The sequence below is a fragment of the Neltuma alba genome, unplaced genomic scaffold, assembly GCF_004799145.2.
Source record: "Neltuma alba isolate B1F8T4 unplaced genomic scaffold, ASM479914v2 tig00012452_pilon, whole genome shotgun sequence".
Taxonomy (NCBI): domain Eukaryota; kingdom Viridiplantae; phylum Streptophyta; class Magnoliopsida; order Fabales; family Fabaceae; genus Neltuma; species Neltuma alba.
In genome coordinates, this window is record NW_021636931.1 from 384,816 (window position 1) to 404,014 (window position 19,199).

Here is a 19,199-nt window from a genome sequence, read left to right on the forward strand (position 1 = left end):
AGAATATAATTAAGAGAATGAGAGAGAAAGATAAGAGATACGGAAAAGCGCTTTATTTTATTTTTTTGGGCTAACGGAAAGCGGGGTTTAATGCTTACAAAGATTTTAATATTTTAAAAAATTTCATATAACCTTCTGTCAGTTTTTTTTTTTTTTTTGCCAATAATTTCATAGGTTCCTAAAATTGCAATGCTGTTTTACAAAAGATATAGTTTTAGCAAAAAAAGAGCAGCCAGTGATTATACTTTTGGATTTCTCATTTTCATTCCCCAACACTTTGAGATCAGAAAAAAGATTGATTCCTCCAACTTTTTAGCCCAATTTTTCGACCTGAAGCACCAAGTAAAAAGTACGATCACTTACGCATAAGTTGCAATCAGTGTCTAGAGTATTTTTTCTAGGGAATTGGTTCAAGAGTGCAGCTTGTGAATCGAATTATGGAGGAATTACGGAATCCAAGTGTTAATATGATCGGATTGTGTGGGCCTGGTGGTGTTGGCAAGACCACTATAGCTAAAGAGGTAGCAAAGAGCCAAAAGATGTTTTCAAAGGTGATCATGGCGACTATTTCTGATGAGTTGAATGTTGAGAAGATTCAAGGCCAGATTGCTGAGAAGCTGGGTATGCAACTCAATGAAAAAACTGAAGAAGTAAGAGCTTGTCGTCTCTGTGAGAGGTTAAAGCTAGAGAAGAATATGCTCCTCATATTGGACGATCTTTGGGAGGAACTTGATTTGGGAAGCGTTGGAATTCCCTTTGTTGATGTTGAAAATTATAGCAAAAAGGACGGAGGTTGCAAAATTTTACTAACTTCAAGGAATGAAACGCTACTGTCACACCGCATGAAATGTCAAAAACTTATCAAAATAGGTGTTTTGTTACAGAATGAAGCATTGGAGTTGTTCAAGAGGATTGCTGAACTTTCTGCTGATTCAAGCAATCTTGAGCTGATATCTATAGCCTCTGAGATTGTTCAAAAGTGTGGACGCTTGCCGCTAGCGATTGCTACAGCCGCTAAGGCATTGAGGGGAAAAAATTTGGATGAGTGGAAAGATTACCTTGCACGATGGAAAAATTATTTAAGGAGAAACAACACAGGAATTAAAGAGGTGGATTCTTCTTTGAAGTTGAGCTACGATCCTCTAAGCTTGGAGAATAAAACTATTTTCTTGCTCTCTGCCATGTTGTCCCATGATCCCTCAATTGATGACCTGCTCATGTACTCTCTGGGATTAGATATTCTTGAAGGCATAGAAAATATAGAAGAAGCCCACGTTGGAATATGTGCTATTGTAAGTAAGCTAAAATCATTAAACTTATTTCTTGATAGCTTTTCTGGTCGTCGTGTTACGATACATGACGTCTTTCGAGATGTTGCATTATCAATTGCTTCCAATGAATTAAATGTTTTCATTGTGAGGCATAGAAGCTTGAAAGAATGGCCAGACAAAAATAAGCTAGAAGGCTACAAGGGAATTTGCTTACAAGATAGTGACATCAGTGAGCTTCCAGAAGAGCTGCATGGTCCAAGATTAGAATTTTTTCTACTAGACAGCACAAAGCGTGATTTGATCATATCCAACATGTTGTTCAAATCTTCAAGGGAGATGAAAGTGTTGGCTTTTACCAATGTGCATTTTTCATCACTACCATCACTTAGTTTCTTACAAAAACTAAAAACATTGTGTCTACACTCTTGCTTACTGGAAGATATAGCTGAGGTTAGAAGCTTGAAGAATTTAAAAGTCCTGAGTCTTGCCTACTCTGAGATTCAACGACTACCAGCTGAATTGGCACAACTGACTTCTTTACAGATGCTGAATTTGGCCCACTGCTCTGAACTCAAAGTGATTCCCCCAAAGCTCCTATCTAGCTTGAAAAAATTGGAAGTTTTGTACATGGGAAATAGCTTTAATCGATGGAAAGTTGAAGGATCTAGTGAAGCTATTGAAAATGCAAGTCTTGAAGAGTTAAAGGATTTGCCGATCTCTTCACTAGATGTTCATATTCCTAACGTCTCTATGTTGCCGGAGAACTTGTTCTTAGATATGCATTTGAAGAGATACAGAATACTCATTGGACAGCATTGGGAATGGCAAGGCAATTATGAAAGTTCAAAGATATTGAAAATTGAGCTTGAGAGTAGCATCCATTTGAACACTGGGGTTCGAAAGTTAATGAGGGGAGCTGAAGATTTGTATTTATATGGATCTAATGGGCTTGAAAATGTTCTTCGTGGTCATGATGGAAGAGCATTTCCACATTTAAGGCATCTTCAGATTGAAAGTAATGATACTATTAGATACATTGTTTTGAACTCGGCACATCATGAAGCTGCAAAAAATAACGTATCTAATAAAATGTCGAAGTTACTTCTCAACCAGGTATGTTCAGATTATTTTATCTTCTTACAAAACTTCAAAATTATATGCAAAAATCATTTTGACCTGAATTACTTGCTTTTCTATTAGGCAATTATGGAAGTTTGCAATCAGCTAATAGAAGAGAAAAGCTAACTTCAAGCATTAAAATAAATAATGAAGCCTCAAATTATTTGTTTTACATCCTAAAAACACGTCAACTTGATATTTTTGGGTATTTTAAATGTGAATTGTTTCTGTTACTGAAATAGTATGTATGAGCATTTTAGATGCTCTGAATAACGACCTTGTTGGACAGGCTTGCTAGAACTATCTGTTTTGCTCGTGTGTTTGCCGGATTGTTTTTCTTATTTTGATCTAATTTTTTTTAAAAATGAAATCTACAAAAATTACATTCACTGGAATTACTTACCTTGGTATTAGGCTAGTTACTCTAGCATTGCAGTTCTTTCACTTTTTTAATTACTTGATTTTGTATCTTGTGACCGTGAAATTTCGAGTTGAACTTTCAGCACCTGCTTGAAAAATATTGTGGTAGATAAGATTTTTATTTAGATATTTAAACAATCTTTCATTAAAAGTAAGCCTACGAATTAATCATATTTTGTTTCAACAGGTGTTATTCCCAAAATTAGAGGGGTTGGAATTGTCCAATTCAATCAGTTTGATTCCATTGATATGGGATGACCAACTTTCACACACCTCATTTAGCAATTTGAAAACATTGATTGTGGAAAATTGTGGCTTTGTGAAATTGGTGCCTCTTCATGTGCTAAAGTCTTTAAACAATTTGGAAGCATTAGAAGTCAGGGATTGTCACGTGTTGGAGATGGTGTTTGATTTTGAAGATTCGAATGAATATAAAGAGAAGACGTCATCATCACTTAAGGTTGTGCCGTTGAAGAAGTTAACGCTAGATGGATTGCCAAAATTGAAGAATGTGTGGAGCAATCACTACCAGGGAAATGTCTCCTTCCCAAGTCTAACGAATGTATCTGCTTACGATTGTGAAAGCCTCACAAGTATGTTTCCTGCATCTATAGTCAAAGGCATGCTTCGTAATCTTGAACGGCTTCATATATCCGATTGTGGTATAGATGTAATTGTTGCAACAGATCAAGTTTCAGAATCTGTTGCTTCTACACTTGAGTTTCCCACGCTGACTTCCCTTGACCTTTCTTTCCTTCAAAATTTGAAGAACTTCTATCCACAGAAACACACATTAGAATGGCCACAACTTCGGCGATTATCTATTAGATATTGTGATGAAATAGAGATATTTGAAAAGGAAGTCTCAAGTTCACTAGAAATTCATGAGGAAAAGCGCACATTAGACTCAAAATATCCTCTACTGTCCCATGACAAGGTACGTTTCTCAATTAGCTATTAATGTGTTATTTATTTTAAAATAAGCTAATGAAAAAGCAAACATAACTTGAAGCATTAAAATAAATAATGAAACATCAAATTATTTTGTTTTACAACCTAAAAGCATTTGAATTTGATATTTATGTGCATTCAAATATGTGAATTATTCCTATTATTACTAAAATATTTATTAGGGTATAATATAATTTAGGGATGATTGTCTTTAAAAAATAAAAACAATAATTCATCACAATTATTTTAATTAATAGATTTTATAAATAATTCTCTGTTCTCTCTTTTTAAAAGAATGACCCCAATCCTTAGCTTCCATCTTCTCGCACAAAAAAGGTGTGTTGTTCAATTAAGAAAGGGGACAGGTGTTTCCCCCCTTTTCTCTCCCCCCCCCCCCCAAATTCGAGACACTATATGCTGAAATTTAATATTTTGTCTTTTAAAAAGCAGGAATAGCGTTTGTGGGTCATAATCAAATATTGAAACTCCCAACTAAAAGTTTATTTAATTGATCATAATTAATAATTGAAATTCATGAAGTATACGTTTGTCAAAATTGTGGATGCATCAAATTGTGATTCATAAAAAATTAGTTTAGGATTTGATGATTGCTTTTAAAAAACTAAAAAAGAATAATTCATAACAATTATTTTAATTAACATATTTTATAAATAATGTTCTATTCTTTTTAAAAGAGGGGCTCCAATCCTCAGCTTCCATCTGCACGTGAAAAGGTTTGCTGTTGAATCAAGGGAGGGGACGGGGTTTCTGTCTTTTTTTCCCCTTCTTTTTTTTTTTTCTAGACATTATAAGCTTTAATTTATTTTTTTTTAAAAAAAGAATGTTTGCGTGTCACAACCTTGCAAAGATGGAAATTCTAGACTAAAAATTTGTGTTCATTTGAATCTATCATTATTGATATCTGAAGTGCACGAAATATACGTACGTCAAAATTGTGGATGCATCAAATTTTAATCTGAAGATCAGTTACCCTCATGAAAATCGCATATGGCTTTTGACGTACTAATTAATTGGTACAGTTAGTTATTATTTATGTATTGTGCAGGATATTCGTAATTTGGAGGAGTTGAGATTGGAGGGTAAAGGGGCTGAGATGATAGGGAGTGGCCAGTTTCCAGCGTACCCCTTCCCCAAAGTAAAACTGCTTCATCTCTCTGTAAAGAAAGCCACAACTATATCGTACAAATCATTGTTGAAGAGCTTTCCAAAATTAGAGGAGTTAGAGTTGGATGGTGACATTAAGGAGGCAGTTGGAGGGGACGAAGTTCCCTTTCCAATAAAATTGACTCTCCAGAATCTTAACAAGATGATAAGCTTGTCACCATCCTTGCCAAATCTCACGCATCTTACAGTGAGATATTCTTATGGGCTGACCACTTTGATGACGTCATCAACTGCTCGAAGCTTGGTCCATCTCACACATCTCTCAATTGGTCGCTGCCGTCAAATAGAGGAAATCATCTCGAAGCATGAAGGAGAGGATGATGAGGATAAGGAAATCTTTTTCAACAAATTGCAGTACTTGCAATTTGACAGATGTCCAAGATTGAAGAGATTTTGTGGCCACGATTATACTTTCAGGTTTCCATTATTGGATACTCTAATCATAAGAGGATGTCCAAAATTGGAAATATTCTCTCCAGGACTCATTGATACACCATCTCTTCAAAGCATTCAGTTGTCAGACGATGAGGGAAAACGTCATGAAATTTGGGACACCACCGACCTTAACAAAACAATCCACCAACAGGTGCGTCCACCAGCATGCTTAATTCTTTCTATTTCCATATTTTACAAAAGTACTCATCTATAAAAGTTCCATTTTTATGATATTTAATATAAATCTCCCTGCGCATATTTTGGTTCAATCAAAGATTCTGCTAAACTTGTAAGTATAATCTTGTTGCATCAGTTTAATTACAAATTAAACACCACAAAAATTCGTCATAATCAATTAATGGAATATATAGCAGAGTGTTTTAGTATTATTATTCTTCTTTGTCGTAGTTGATATCGTTATTTCTTTTCCAATATTAATAATAAAAATTAATGAACTCAAAATGTGTGACTCTTGTTTGATTAGGAAGATAACGGGCGACAAAATTGTTCATAGTTTTCTTTCCTCTGGCTCGTGAGCGTATTTGACTTCGGGACTCAATAAAAAATAAATTATTATTGCTACGCTACTGATTCAATATGAAATTACGCGATATAAAAATAGGAATTATTATTTATAAACGTTTCTCAGTACAAAATATTAAATTATGTAGTTATATTTGAATAATATATCTTTGCCTATAATCGTTTTACAGCGATTTGTCTGTACAAGAGAGCTGGTGTTAGATGAGGATGATGTCAGCATGATAAGGAATGACCAATTTCCAGCGGACTGTTTTTCTCACCTGGAAATTCTTCGCATAGAAGGATTTGTTGGTGAAGGGGTAACATTTCCGTACACATTGCTTGGAAGATTTCCGAAACTGAGTGAACTTCGTGTGAAGAATAGTTTTTTTGAGGAGGTATTCCCATCACATAATGCACGCATTAGTGTTGATCAAATTCCACCGTTCAGGGAACTCTACCTTGCCAATTTGACGGTGCTCAAGGTGTACGAGTGTAATCGGCTCGTCTATTTAATAACAAATTCAACTTCCAAAAGCTTGGTGAATCTTGAAACATTGGAGATACGTTACTGCCATAAGATGGAAGAAATTGTAATGAAGCAGGATGGAGAAGATGATGAGGACAAGGAAATCTTTTTTAGCAAACTGAAGCTTTTGGAACTTGACAACGTACCAAGATTGAAGAGATTTAGTGCCCACAGTTATACTTTCAGGTTTCCATTGTTAGAATGTGTAACTATATCACAATGTCCTCGACTCACAATGTTCTGTCCAGGAGCCATTTATGCCCCGCATCTTCAAAGCATTCGAGTACGTAGAGATGTATTTGATCATCATAGAGATATTTGGATGACCGATCTTAACAACACCATCCAACATCGGTTTATGACTCAGGAGGTACATGACATTCTTATTTTCTACTTTTTAAATAATTCTTCATCATCTACAAAATTTAGGATGAGGTAACTATTTAATACAAATATTGAAGTTGCTCTGTCGTCTCCCATAAATTATAAACGTTTCATGTTACAAGACTCTAATTGCAAGCAAATGGTGATAAATGAATGTCGTATCCTGCAAATAGTGTTGCAAGTTTGGTACTTTTTTACTAGAAAGAAAGGGAGCTATAAAATGATTCAGAGACTTTTTTATCTTATTTTAAAATATGGATGTGATTTTAGAGGGAAAATCAACAACAACAAACCTTCATATAAATATTAGAAAAAATTGACCGATTGTTTAAGAAAGACTTTATATACAATAAAAACGCAAAATTAGTATTTTAAAAAATATCTTGACCTAATTTATTACACTACCGTCTTATAGTAGTAATTTTATCAATAATCGTTTTATATGTAATGTTCACTGTCAAAAGCCTAGAGCAAAATGAGAATTCGAAGGCAATGATAGTTTTTTTTTTTTCCAAATTTAATTTAGAGGCAAAAAGCGTGCAAGAAAATTAATCTAAATTTTTTTCTAATTTTGATGTATGGATGTGATTTTTGAGGAAAATGATGAAGAATATAAATATTATTCGAAAACAATATCTTGATTTAATTTACTAAATAGCATACTAATTATTAATTTTCATTTTATAGGTAACTTCCATAACCCAAGACATGGTGTTAAATGCGGAGAATATCACAATGATAAGTGATGTCTTTCCTAAAGTGAGAAGTCTTTGTGTAGAAAGCTTCCAAGATGGAGTACTCTTTCCCTATAGATCCCTTGAAAAATTTCCCCAGTTGGATTATCTTGAGGTGGAGCAAAGTTCATTTGAGGAGATATTCCCCTCACAGGACCAGATTATTGATTTTATGGGGAAAATTCCTCCATTTAAGGGATTATACATTTTCAATTTGGATAAGCTCAAGAGTATATGGAAGGATGATTCTCAACTACCACCAATTCATCAAAGTCTAACAGACCTCAGTGTCAATAATTGTTGTAACTTGGTCAAGTTGACACCATCATCTGCTTCATTTGAAAATTTGAGAAACCTATCCGTATTTGAATGTCATCAGCTCATTTATTTAGTGACAAGTTCAATTGCCAAAAGCTTTGTGAATCTTGAATGGTTGGTCATAAATGATTGCAAAAAGATGGAGGAAATTGTAATGAATGACACCAATGAAGACGTAGAAGGTGGAATCATATTCAACCGATTGCATCGGATCGAACTTGTTGATATGGTAAGCTTGAAGATGTTTTCTTCACAAAGTCACACGTTGGAATTCCCAAAATTAGAAGAGATAAAAATAACTGGATGTCATCAAATGAAGAAGTTTGGTCCAGGAGTGTTGAAAACACCAAAGTTGTCTAAAGTGAAAATAGAAGGACATGATATGGAATGGGAGGATGAAGGAGACGTTAACAAAACAATACAAATGCTATGCTCAGCAAAGGTATGATATATACACACCAACAAATGTTGTTTCCAAACATGTATAGTTAATGACCAAGCGCGAATACAAAACTCACTATATCGTACTTTATGCCAATTACATTTCTTTTTTATTCTTTTTGGTGATAAAATTACTTTTTTTTTTAGACAAACTAATATTATGTCTTGGTATTGCAGGACAGCGTTAATTGATAGAAGGATAAGTCCATCATCCATGTTATCATTTTCAGGTTCGCGAGTTTTATGATTGTTCTTGCTTATTATATCGCACTGTCAATGATTTTATCTAGTAGCTATTATGATATCAATAAAAGCTCATATATGAAGGAATGAAGCATTAAAAAAAACTTGCATCTATTTTTGCCCCTACACGCCAATTTTTCTTTCCTTAAACTATTTGCATCTTTTTTGCTACATTTGTCTGTGCTTTCCTCTCACTAAAAATTAGAGTTGCTTGTTAAAATTTATTTCAATATTTTTTTCCAATAGTAATTACTATAATAATAATCAAAAGCTGCTACATATATTAATTAAGGGGTGCAACAGAGGATCCATCTTTGCATGTGGTGTGTGTTTTAATTTTTTATACATGTCAATTTTCATTTGTTTGTGCACATTCCCTCTCTATTGTATTGGTTGATTTGGTGAACAACTTTTGCTTATTCTAAAGAGATTGACTATGATTGAGGAGAAAAGAAACAGCTGACATTTTTTTTTTTAAAAAAAGATGATTTTGATTATTTGATTCCCCCAACAATTTTAACCCAATTTTCCCGCTAAAAGTGATATATGTCTACAGAATACTATCATTAAAAACATATTCACAAAAAAAACGTAATTTTTTATGCATTGATTACAAAATGATTTATATCTGATATTGATAACATGGATATACATAGAATATAAACATATATAACCTCAATAGTCTTTTAATTTTCCCTGCTCGATTAATGCAGGTGCCTTTGGTGATGATGTTGACACTTAATGATGAATGTGGACAGATGTTCGTGCATATTGATGCTTTTGTTGAATTCTCTGTTATTTGATAAATAAGACTTTGTTTTTATCATAAACAATATTCATACCAATAAATTGGGTGGAGAATGACTTGGCCCTGCAGGTCAAAATTGTACCCTTAAAGTGTGGTTTGTTTCATTGTGTATTATAACTCTAATAGATGGAAGACTCAGAAATTGGTGGGCTATGATTGTGAAGCTTTCATTCAAAAACCGTGTGGTTTGTTCCAATAAGATTGGTCACGATTGACCCTGGAGTTCTAGATAGATGCATGAAACCATATTCCTTTTTGGTGATCTGTATGTAAAGGTATATAAGAACAATAATTGAAATAAAATGTGTAGTTTATGTATATAATTTAAACTGTGTAATTAACTACGAGCAAGCTAGATAAGAGATAATTTATTTTTTACATCAATTTAGAGATAAGATTTAAATCATAACAATTCATTACGGTCCAAATTTTGAAAGTTAATGGTAAGAAATGAAGATAGGTTAATGTCGAATTGTTAGCTAGAATGAATAAAATGCCTAGCATTTAAATTGATGCTAAAATCAGAAATCATTCACCATATTTCCTCACATATTGACTCTCGATATTAGTGAACAAAATTAATCTTGATGCCCTTATTTTATCTTTCGGTGTTCATTTTGAAACCTTTATTAATATAATAGGGAGACTCTACTAAAAAAATTATTTGGTTAGAAAAAAGAAGCAGGCAGGGGGAGGAGCTTCCCAAAAGAACAGAGAATTCTCACAAAACACTAGCACCTCTGTAACCACATGGGACTCCTCGTATCCAGGTATGCCACTTGGTGCCAACCATTACGCAACTAAAATGCTACAAGTTAGTAGCGGTTTGTCCTGTATCCAACACAAAGCCCTCTGTTCAAGTGAAAACCTTCATTTGTGTCGGAAACTCAATTTTGTACTAACTTCTTCAGGGACATCATTTTCAACGAAAATGTCGCTTACTATCATGTTAACTGGTTTATATACGAAAATGTCTATCATAAAGAAATATGCCGTCTCATATGTATTAAGAATTATCAAAAAAAACAAAAAACAAAAAACAAAAATAAGTCTATGCACAGACCATTATAAAGAAAATCAATGGTGCATTTTGCACTGCCACAAGTATCTGGAATGCCAGTCCTAAGTTGAAATCCTGATTTAGTGTCCAACATTACAAAAATGGTCATAGTATCAAACACATCTCATTATTTAGAATAAATAAAGAAGCTCAAAGTTCTTCATAATCTTACGCAAAATGCATGTATCTTGCCCCATAAAGGGCAGAGGATTTTTCCAATCATCATTCATCTAAACAGGATTATTGTTATTAACTAAATTCTTGTGAGCAAAGGTAAAAATATCAAGCAAGTTGCACATGTTGGTGCATTTGTTTAAATGAATACCTTGTCCCACTTAGTTTACATGCATGCAGAATCACTAAACGAGACATGAAGTCATAAGAGATTAGAGTGTAATATTACATTACACCTCCTCCAAAGCATCACCAAATTGATTTAATCATATTCAATAACTAGAATATGAAAATAACAAAATTAATGGGTAAGAAGAAGAAGCTTCAGAATTTAGAGAGCTCCAGCAAATTAAAAGCAGAGCTCTAGCGTGGGTAAAAGCAGAAAGGGAAAAATACATCAAACTACACAAGCAAAAAGGCTATATTTTCTATTAGCACATCTCTAAAATTTATGGGGAGTAATTTATTGATGATTGAAAAATTATTCTCAAGGAATTTACTTGTAGGTCTTCAGAGCATTTAACTTTGGGTTTTGGTGGGAGAAATCTATCCAATGGATCTACAGACTTCTGCTCGTCCTGAGCTGTTTCTCCATGTTCTGCACCATCTGATCCAGCCACACCATAAACATGCACAGTGGGAGACGGCTCAGAAAACTGAGGAGTGTTAAACTTGAATGCTAGGTGTCAAAACCTAAACAGATCATGATGATGCTCCATCTAGCAAATCACCTACAAAACCACATGCTAGAAAGTTTTTTTGAGGGGAAAAAAACAGCGAACCAGGAGTTAACATGATAATCAGAAGAAGAAAAACAAAACAATATGAAAGTTCAAATTCTTCTGCAATAATGATTAATGAGTCACTCTAGAAAATCTGATTTCCTATTTTGAAGAATTTGTTGAAGAAATTGAACGCTGTGCTGGAAAATGGAAAAAAGAAGTTGGTTTGCAAGTCTATTGATAAAAGAAAAGAAAAGGTAAAAATTAAAAAAGGATATTCAAACAACCTTCAAACTTTCAAATAGAGAAATCTATACAACATGACTTACAACTGCATACAGAATGTTAGCGTCAAGAACAAATGCCAATCACTTAATCAGCTTAGCCCACAAGCACACAGAAGTGGGTCATGGACTTGGAGGTTTTATACAACTTTTTTTTTTTTGGGGCATCGAAGGTTTTATAGACTCTAATCCAGAACTAGCTGATATTCAAACAACTTGGCCAGCTCTTCACTTAATTGCATTGAATTTAAAATTAATAGCACAAGCCCAGAGCCTTTAGATCATGTTTAAGAATGGATGAGAATTTCAGACACTGCATGTTAAGTTCTAAATTAACTTTGATAATATACAATGTGCTAAATTTTCATAGAGTATAAGATCTCAACAAGCAAGGACATCAACATTTTCTCATAGAACTCCATTTTAGATGGCATTATTAATGTCAATAGCAAGCACAAACCTCAGTGAACATGTTTTCAAGACTGGGCTAAATTTTTCATCAAATTCATCCCCTGGATTTTGCTGAAAACCTTTCACACCTAGTCTGGCTTTGTGCTTTATTTTGAGAGCCATCTGGCTTCTCCTTTAAGCTTAAACACCTTTTTACAATCAACCACATTGCCTTGTTCTGTGTAAGGTACAGGTAACCATGTTTTCTTTCTTAATCACAGCATTATATTCGGCCTCTTCCATAGCTTGTGTCCACTGGTCTGGCTTGAGAGCTTCTTTAATCCTGCATGGTTCTTTGGATTCATCTATTACAACAGTTGCACCAGCACAAGGTCATTACTATAGCTGGCCTGAGACAGTATCAACACTGGAGTGATCATGTGGAATTTTTGATCGTTCAAAGGGCTATTGAATTCTTCATTCGTGACGCAAAGACGAAGTAATTGGCTTGAGATAGACACACCTTTGGATGAACCAGTTCAGCAGGTACAACTTTTTTTTTTTGGTCTAGTTAAAAACCAACTAAACAGAAAATTGATGATTTAATTCTATACTTATGCCATTGCCAGCTTTATTAATTCTTCCAAGGGAAAACTTTAGTTAAGTCCCTCAATGTGGACTTAATATATTTTCAGTCCCAAGGAAATCTGAAAATTCAATTCAGTATCTCTGACCCAAAATGAAATTAAAGAAACAAGTAAAAGGACCTTTTAGTCCCTAGAATAGGTACAATGCAAATGCACATATAAAAATTTATGACAAAAAATAGAAAAATTACAACAAAGAATAAAAAATGTACAACTCTACATGTAAAAATTTACAACAAAGAATAAACAAATAACAACTATACGTACGGTCATTTACAATAACAAATATCATATAAGAATTTATAACAATCAATAGAAAAATAGCAACTATACATATGAAAATTTACAACAAATGATAAAAACATAACAACTCTACCTATATGAGATATTTTCTACAAATTTTAAAGGCTAAATAGTCGTTGTCAAAGATTAATTCATCATGGTCAGTAAAATCGGAAAGAATTAGCATATAAATAGAAAGTAATTTAGTCTGTACATCGTTTCGGAAATGAAGTTGGCAATTGTACTTTGTTATGATAGGAGAAGATAAGCTAAGCATAACCAAATTGGTTGAATTCCCATTTCTAGTATTATAAACATCAAATAAATATATTTTGTGCAACGAAATATATATATGTAGTTTTTTTTTTTTTTCAAATTACAAATCCATAGGAATGTTTCCCTCTAGTTGCAAAGTCCCAGGAAGAGTAAATAATATGGGCTGTAATATCAGACTGACGCTTTTGCCAGAACTGCCTCTACATCTCATAGTGCTGTGTATGGTTCAATTACATTCTTTCCTCGCTGCAGACGACGCCAGCATTGTATTTGATATTAATCTCGAGAAAATACTTTTTGAATATTTCGTTACCGTTTGACCCACGTAAGGCCATAAAAAACGCGCATTTATTAGGGAGTAATTTCCCTATTTTTCTCAGACTTAAATTTGATCTCTAAGTATTTTTTTCCCCTCACAAATTTCAAGAAAATGCCTTATTCTCGGATAAAATTCACTTAAAATATTCTTTAAACTAAATTCTCCCTTGCTTTCTTGGTATAAATTCGCATTAATCTTAAAATGATTTTTTCTATTTTTGCCCAATTATTTGAGGCCTCCTGGTATTTTCCATATTTAAATTTGTCTAATTATATTTTATTTAGCCAAAATTCAATGATTATTTAAAAAATACGTTTTTGAGGTTTTTTTTTCGATTTATACTTTAACTAAATCTCAAATATAATTTGGGTAATTATTATCTCCGAGGATTTTCCTATAATTAACCAGCAAGCAAAAATTATGTTTTTTCCCCAACTCGCAACGGTAATTATGCAATGCTCCCTTAATGTGTCTGCTATGCTATTTAACCCCTGGTTAACTTTTAATCATGCGTCCGGCGTTTATTGCAAAGCCGAATGTTGCATAATATACTTATGTTCGTATTATCATGGGGTCCACATTAAACTACCCATATGCCAAAATTATGTTGCTATCACATATGAACTATGGACGCCACTAATGTTAAAAGTTGAAAAGTTTTGCTGACCGATTGATTACAGAGAAGGTTATGCTTAAGGACCAAATTAGCAAAATTTTTAGCCCTTGAAGATCTCGAATATGTAAAATCATTATCAAGGGAGATGGCCCTGTTTGTGAAATTAAGTAATGTATGAAGACCAAACTGTCCTTACGTTTAAAAATGGAAGGGGTAGATATAAATTCTTGAGGAAGTATCCGTGTTAAATAATGGAAGCTAGAATTATATAAATTTTTATTGTCACTGTTAAGTGATAGAATTGCTATGATTGCCAATTTTCCTCAAATTTATTTCTCACAGGGGCGTTGATCCTTCTGTTAAAATCATGTGGCAACAGAATCAGGTGAAGTGTGAAGCATGAGTGCATGACGTAGACCCCATCCTGACAATCCAAGGTAACTATGAAGTTGGATGCTCTTTGAGAGAGGGAGAGGTGTGCGTATCCTGCATCCAGTCTTTAATATAAAATTTTGTTTGATTTTTATTTTGATCCTAAAATAAAACCCCAATTTATTTTGTCTCTCATTTTTATACATTTTTTCTAAGGTAATTTTTTTAATAATGGTAGTTCTAAACAGTACACTTAATTAATAGAATATTTTAGGAAAACAACATCTATTTATTACAAATAACTAACTTAACTTAATTTCTTAATCTGCTTAAATTAGTCAACTAGCTTTTATATTTAAGACAGGAGGGACTATAAAACAGTTTTTGACTGACTTAGGAGCAAGATTCACAGGATATATTTCTAATAGGACGTTGATATTTCTCGTTCAAGTCCATCCATAACAAAAATACATCTGAATTTGATAGGAAAACAGAAATATTCGAAAGATAGATTTATTTAAAGTAGCAAATTGAGGAATGATCCAAACTGAGAAATGCCTAATGTATAAAGTGAGGGTGTTGCATTGAAAAATAAACAAAGAGATGGATCTGAGGGTATAAGTAGCTGGCACGCACTCATGAGAATCAAAGTCGAGCAACACGAGATCTTTTCTTGGCCTAGAGGAAAATTAATTAAAATTTTTATAAAAAGAATATTTAAGATAAAATAATAATTAATTAAAAAATTTTAATTCCACTTTTTTATTTTTTAATTAGATTTATTAAATTTTATTTTCTCTCTTTTTCTTTTCAATTTTTTGGTACCAAACGGACCCGAATCAATCAAATTAAATAATTAAATCGCTTTGAGTAATCCTCTTGCCTGCGGGATGCCTTGCTTTTTCTTGCCTTTTGCGTGTATGACTACTCTCACAATCTCACACGTCTATCCTGCCAGACTGCCAATAAGGATACTGACAAGACAACCCTAAACCCGTACCCATGAGGATCCATGGGTGACTGAAGCTCATATTTGAAAACGACGTCGTTTAATTTGAGCATATTTTTCCCTCTCCTCTGCCCTCTCCTGTTCTCTCTTTGCTTCGTCCTCGTGTTCCTCACCCCGCACGATTAGACTTAGTACCTGTTTGGGTCAGCATTTGCTGGCCCAAACGTGGCTTATAAGTGATTATAAGCTCAATGGGAAAAATGGACTGTTTGGCAGAGCTTTTTAACAATTGGGCTTTTGAATTTTTAAGCCCCTTTAACGCGCGATTGGGATAAGCTGGAGAGGGGGAGCTTCTGATCATATGGAAGGAGCTTATGGACCGTTCTGACAAGAATCTATTCCCTTTACTTTTCTCTGAATTCATCTGCCTTCTCCTATTCCCCGTGAGCGAGAGAGAGTCCGTTTTCTTTTTAAACCCGAGCCCCCATGCTTGCTCTGTCTTTGCTCGCCTCGACAAGAAGGTTCGTCGGTGGTTGCCTCTGAGAAGCTCCGTCGCTGGTGACCGTGAGCTCCGTCCCGTCATTGTGGTGAGGTCGGCTGTTGGATGTGAGGTGTGTGTAGCCTGGGGATGCTGCTCGTTCATCAGAAGTCATTTGGTGTTTAACCGTGAGCTCCGTCTGTGGTCTCCTCGACCAGGTCCGTCGGTGGTCGCCTCCAAGAAGCTCCGTCGCTGGTGACCGTGAGCTCCGTTTGTGGTCGCCTCGACTAGATCCGTCTGTGGTCGCCTCGACCAGGTCCGTCGGTGGATGCTGCTCGTTCATCACAAGCCGGAGCTGCTCTCACCGTCTGCAACCGATGTCGCCGTTGTCTGCCTCTGCATTTGAGCCGTGCGTGGAGTTCTTCTCTTCCCAGAGCAATACATCGTCCGATCCACCTCTGGCAGGCTTCGGTTGGTTGGATCAGGTTGGCCGATTTAATTTTGTGGTTTTGGTTTTCCGGTTTGATCTCTGTGGTTGAATTTGCTATCGTCCTTGAAATTCCTATGGTCCTTGAATTTACATGTTGTTACTGATTGCTGCATGTTGAGGACCGACTTGTTGTGACACTGAAACAGGGGCTTTATGTTTCGAATTTTATGGTTTTCGATTACTACAATCTTTTGTTGGATGTTGGTTAATTGTTTAGAGATATTGACCGTCAAAACTTGGTTAAAAGTTTCGGACAGTGGTGCTAGATGCTCTGACTTTTTAAAGGAGGGAATGTAGCTTGAAATTTTTGGTTGCATGTGGATTTTCTACCTCTGTTTTTGAATGACGAAACAGGGATTAATGGTTCAAGGAAACGGCTCTAGCTTAATGAGAAAATGAAGAGCATAAATGTGTGTATATGACCGAAAGCTTGGGTGTGCAGTGTTGGGGATTTAAATTGTTGCGTATATGTCCATGTTGTTAATGGCGAGATATGTAACTCTGGAATTGTAATTTTCAGAATTACAACGGTTGTTGTTTTGCATGTCCTTAGCTTCGGTCTCTTCGTTTTTATGGTTATAGGATTCGATCTCTATGAGGGTAGGGTAGAAGAGAATGAGGTGGTAACATGGTGTATATATGTGTATATATGTGTGTCCGAATGGTTCATTTCGTAGAGCTAATTAACGGCGTTGATAGAGCAAAGTAATAAGACATTAATTTGTACTATACAAAGAAATTAAGGACTATGTGGGTAATTACTTAAAAATCATTTGGAATTAATTTCGGGAAGTCTCAATCAAAATAAATTTAATGTTGTTCTTTCTCCTGTTATATTCTCTTACTTCTCTCTAATATGATATTTATTTAACTAATTTAATTATATTAAAAAATTTAGGTAAATTAGTGATAAATCCCAATTTTAATATACTATTTGATATCTTTTTGGGATATTTATCAATTAAAATGAGATAATTTTTATTGATTGTGGATATTTTGAATTAAATACTAGTGGCATAAAATTAGAAATTTAATAGGGAATCTTATCATATTTTTATCTTCGTTTAAATAATTAATTTTGGGCTTTATGATAGTATCTTAATTTATCTTTTACAAGTCTCAGAAAAGGAAATAAATATAAAAGGAAAGCTGAAGGGAAAAAAAAAAGAAAAGAATTTAAAAAGAAAAAAAAGGAATTAAGTGATGGAAGCCACAGATTTGCATTAGGTTATTATATTAACCTAATCATCAATTGCCATAGGAGGAGGCTATATATACAATAACGCCGCATGCACACGAGGACGGCCAATACCCTTCAAAAATTCATTCTTCAAGTTCGCACAGACACCACCGCCGCAACACTTCAATTTCAATCTTCCAAAATTCATTTTCATATTCTTCCATCAACCACGTCCCACACATCATTGCCACCAACTTAACCGTCCTCCATGGCTGCTAAATCTTTGGCACGAGTTGTAGCTTGGTTCAAGACTATGAGAGGCTGAGTTTGTTGTGCTCTTCGGGATTGAATTCAATGGCTTGAGTTTGAGAGCTACAAAGGGGAGTTTAATTCTAGTCCTTAGTTTAGACTATTTTGTTGATGATTTCTGGTTTGAAGTTTGTTATATTTGGTTTAAAGCTAAGAATTGCTAGTTGTAATTCTTGGTTTGGATTGGAATTGCTGAGATTTGGATTGGTATTTATAAGTTTGAGTACTTGGTTTATACATATATTTATGTTTATGCCTTTGTTAATTCATTGTTAGTGTAATTTTTATGCTAGTTGTATAGAAATTATGCTTGAAGTGAATTTAACAAGTAATTAATGTTCTAGTTGAGTATTAATTTAAAAGGAATAACTTATATAAACCAGTCTTAACCATTTAAGTTACTCCCATATCATTAAACAAGCTAGGATAGTCATTGATTCATTCCTCAAGAGCATTCTTGTTATTGATTTCTTACGATTCAAATTTGCATTTTTCATTCTTTCTAAAAAAATACCAAAAAAAAAGTAGTTTAGATTTATTTCTTACTCTCTTAATTAGTTTTATTAATTGAAAAATCCTTTTTCAACCCCTCCTTTCAATTCTTTGTCACTTAGTTAACTAAGGAATTAATAAAAAGCTCCTCAAGAGACTCGACCCGAGTTGTGCTTTACTGCATAATTTGGTTTTATTTTTGATTTAACCCAAGGTGACTAAAAAGGTTCAAATCAAGTGGCAATTATAATAAAGATAACATATTTTTGTAAATAATCTTGTTCATCATTCTTAATTTGGTTTTTATTTTACTTTTACACAGTTAAATTAGGATAAAAATTAATCAATGTAATGCAGTTTAGGTTCAATTTATATGATATATTGAAAATTTAATTTAAAATGTTCACAATCAATTACCACCGGAAAATAGTGGACATTGACATTGTGATTATATATTTATAATTTTAAAAAATATTGAATAAAAAAACTAAACAGCTTATGCAATTAAAATGTGTTACTTGGTGATATATGTTTGTTTGGTTACAACGTATGTGTTATATAATACGGCTTTTATTATTACATATTTAGGGCTTTGGTTGATTCAGTTACTCTTATCTCGATCAAAGGGTGTAGAGAAATGGATAATGACAGGGGAAAAGCGACATGGGATCATTACACGACAAAAATTCTAATCGATGTTTGTGCTGAGCAAATAGTACACAAAGAAAGACAAGGAACATCGTTTACAAGACCTGGTTGGGGGAAAATTGAAAAGAATTTTTGGGAAAGGAGCGGGAAA

General features: G+C 34.0%; 2 protein-coding genes across 2 annotated transcripts; both read left to right on the plus strand.

Annotated features, from left to right (window-relative positions):
- Window positions 1-408: 408 nt before the first annotated feature.
- Window positions 409-6,641, plus strand: LOC114727180 (probable disease resistance protein At4g27220). Its single transcript, XM_028913894.1, has 5 exons — window positions 409-2,384; window positions 2,998-3,747; window positions 4,828-5,532; window positions 6,095-6,496; window positions 6,633-6,641. Exons 1-5 carry the CDS (start codon window positions 438-440, stop codon window positions 6,639-6,641), a joined length of 3,813 nt encoding a protein of 1,270 aa, XP_028769727.1. The 5' UTR covers window positions 409-437.
- Window positions 6,638-9,338, plus strand: LOC114727200 (uncharacterized). The gene is made up of 4 exons (XM_028913908.1): window positions 6,638-6,802; window positions 7,504-8,310; window positions 8,487-8,539; window positions 9,266-9,338. Exons 1-3 carry the CDS (start codon window positions 6,668-6,670, stop codon window positions 8,499-8,501), a joined length of 957 nt encoding a protein of 318 aa, XP_028769741.1. The 5' UTR covers window positions 6,638-6,667; the 3' UTR covers window positions 8,502-8,539; window positions 9,266-9,338.
- Window positions 9,339-19,199: the final 9,861 nt, after the last annotated feature.

Bases quoted from the DNA above. Each gene is read 5' to 3' on its own strand.
- LOC114727200 (XM_028913908.1), top strand. From the start codon at position 6,668: ATGTTCTGTCCAGGAGCCATTTATGCCCCGCATCTTCAAAGCATTCGA. The intron at 6,803-7,503 runs GTACATGACATT...TTCATTTTATAG, and splicing joins ATCGGTTTATGACTCAGGAG to GTAACTTCCATAACCCAAGA.
- LOC114727180 (XM_028913894.1), top strand. From the start codon at position 438: ATGGAGGAATTACGGAATCCAAGTGTTAATATGATCGGATTGTGTGGG. The intron at 2,385-2,997 runs GTATGTTCAGAT...TTGTTTCAACAG, and splicing joins CGAAGTTACTTCTCAACCAG to GTGTTATTCCCAAAATTAGA. The intron at 5,533-6,094 runs GTGCGTCCACCA...ATCGTTTTACAG, and splicing joins ACAAAACAATCCACCAACAG to CGATTTGTCTGTACAAGAGA.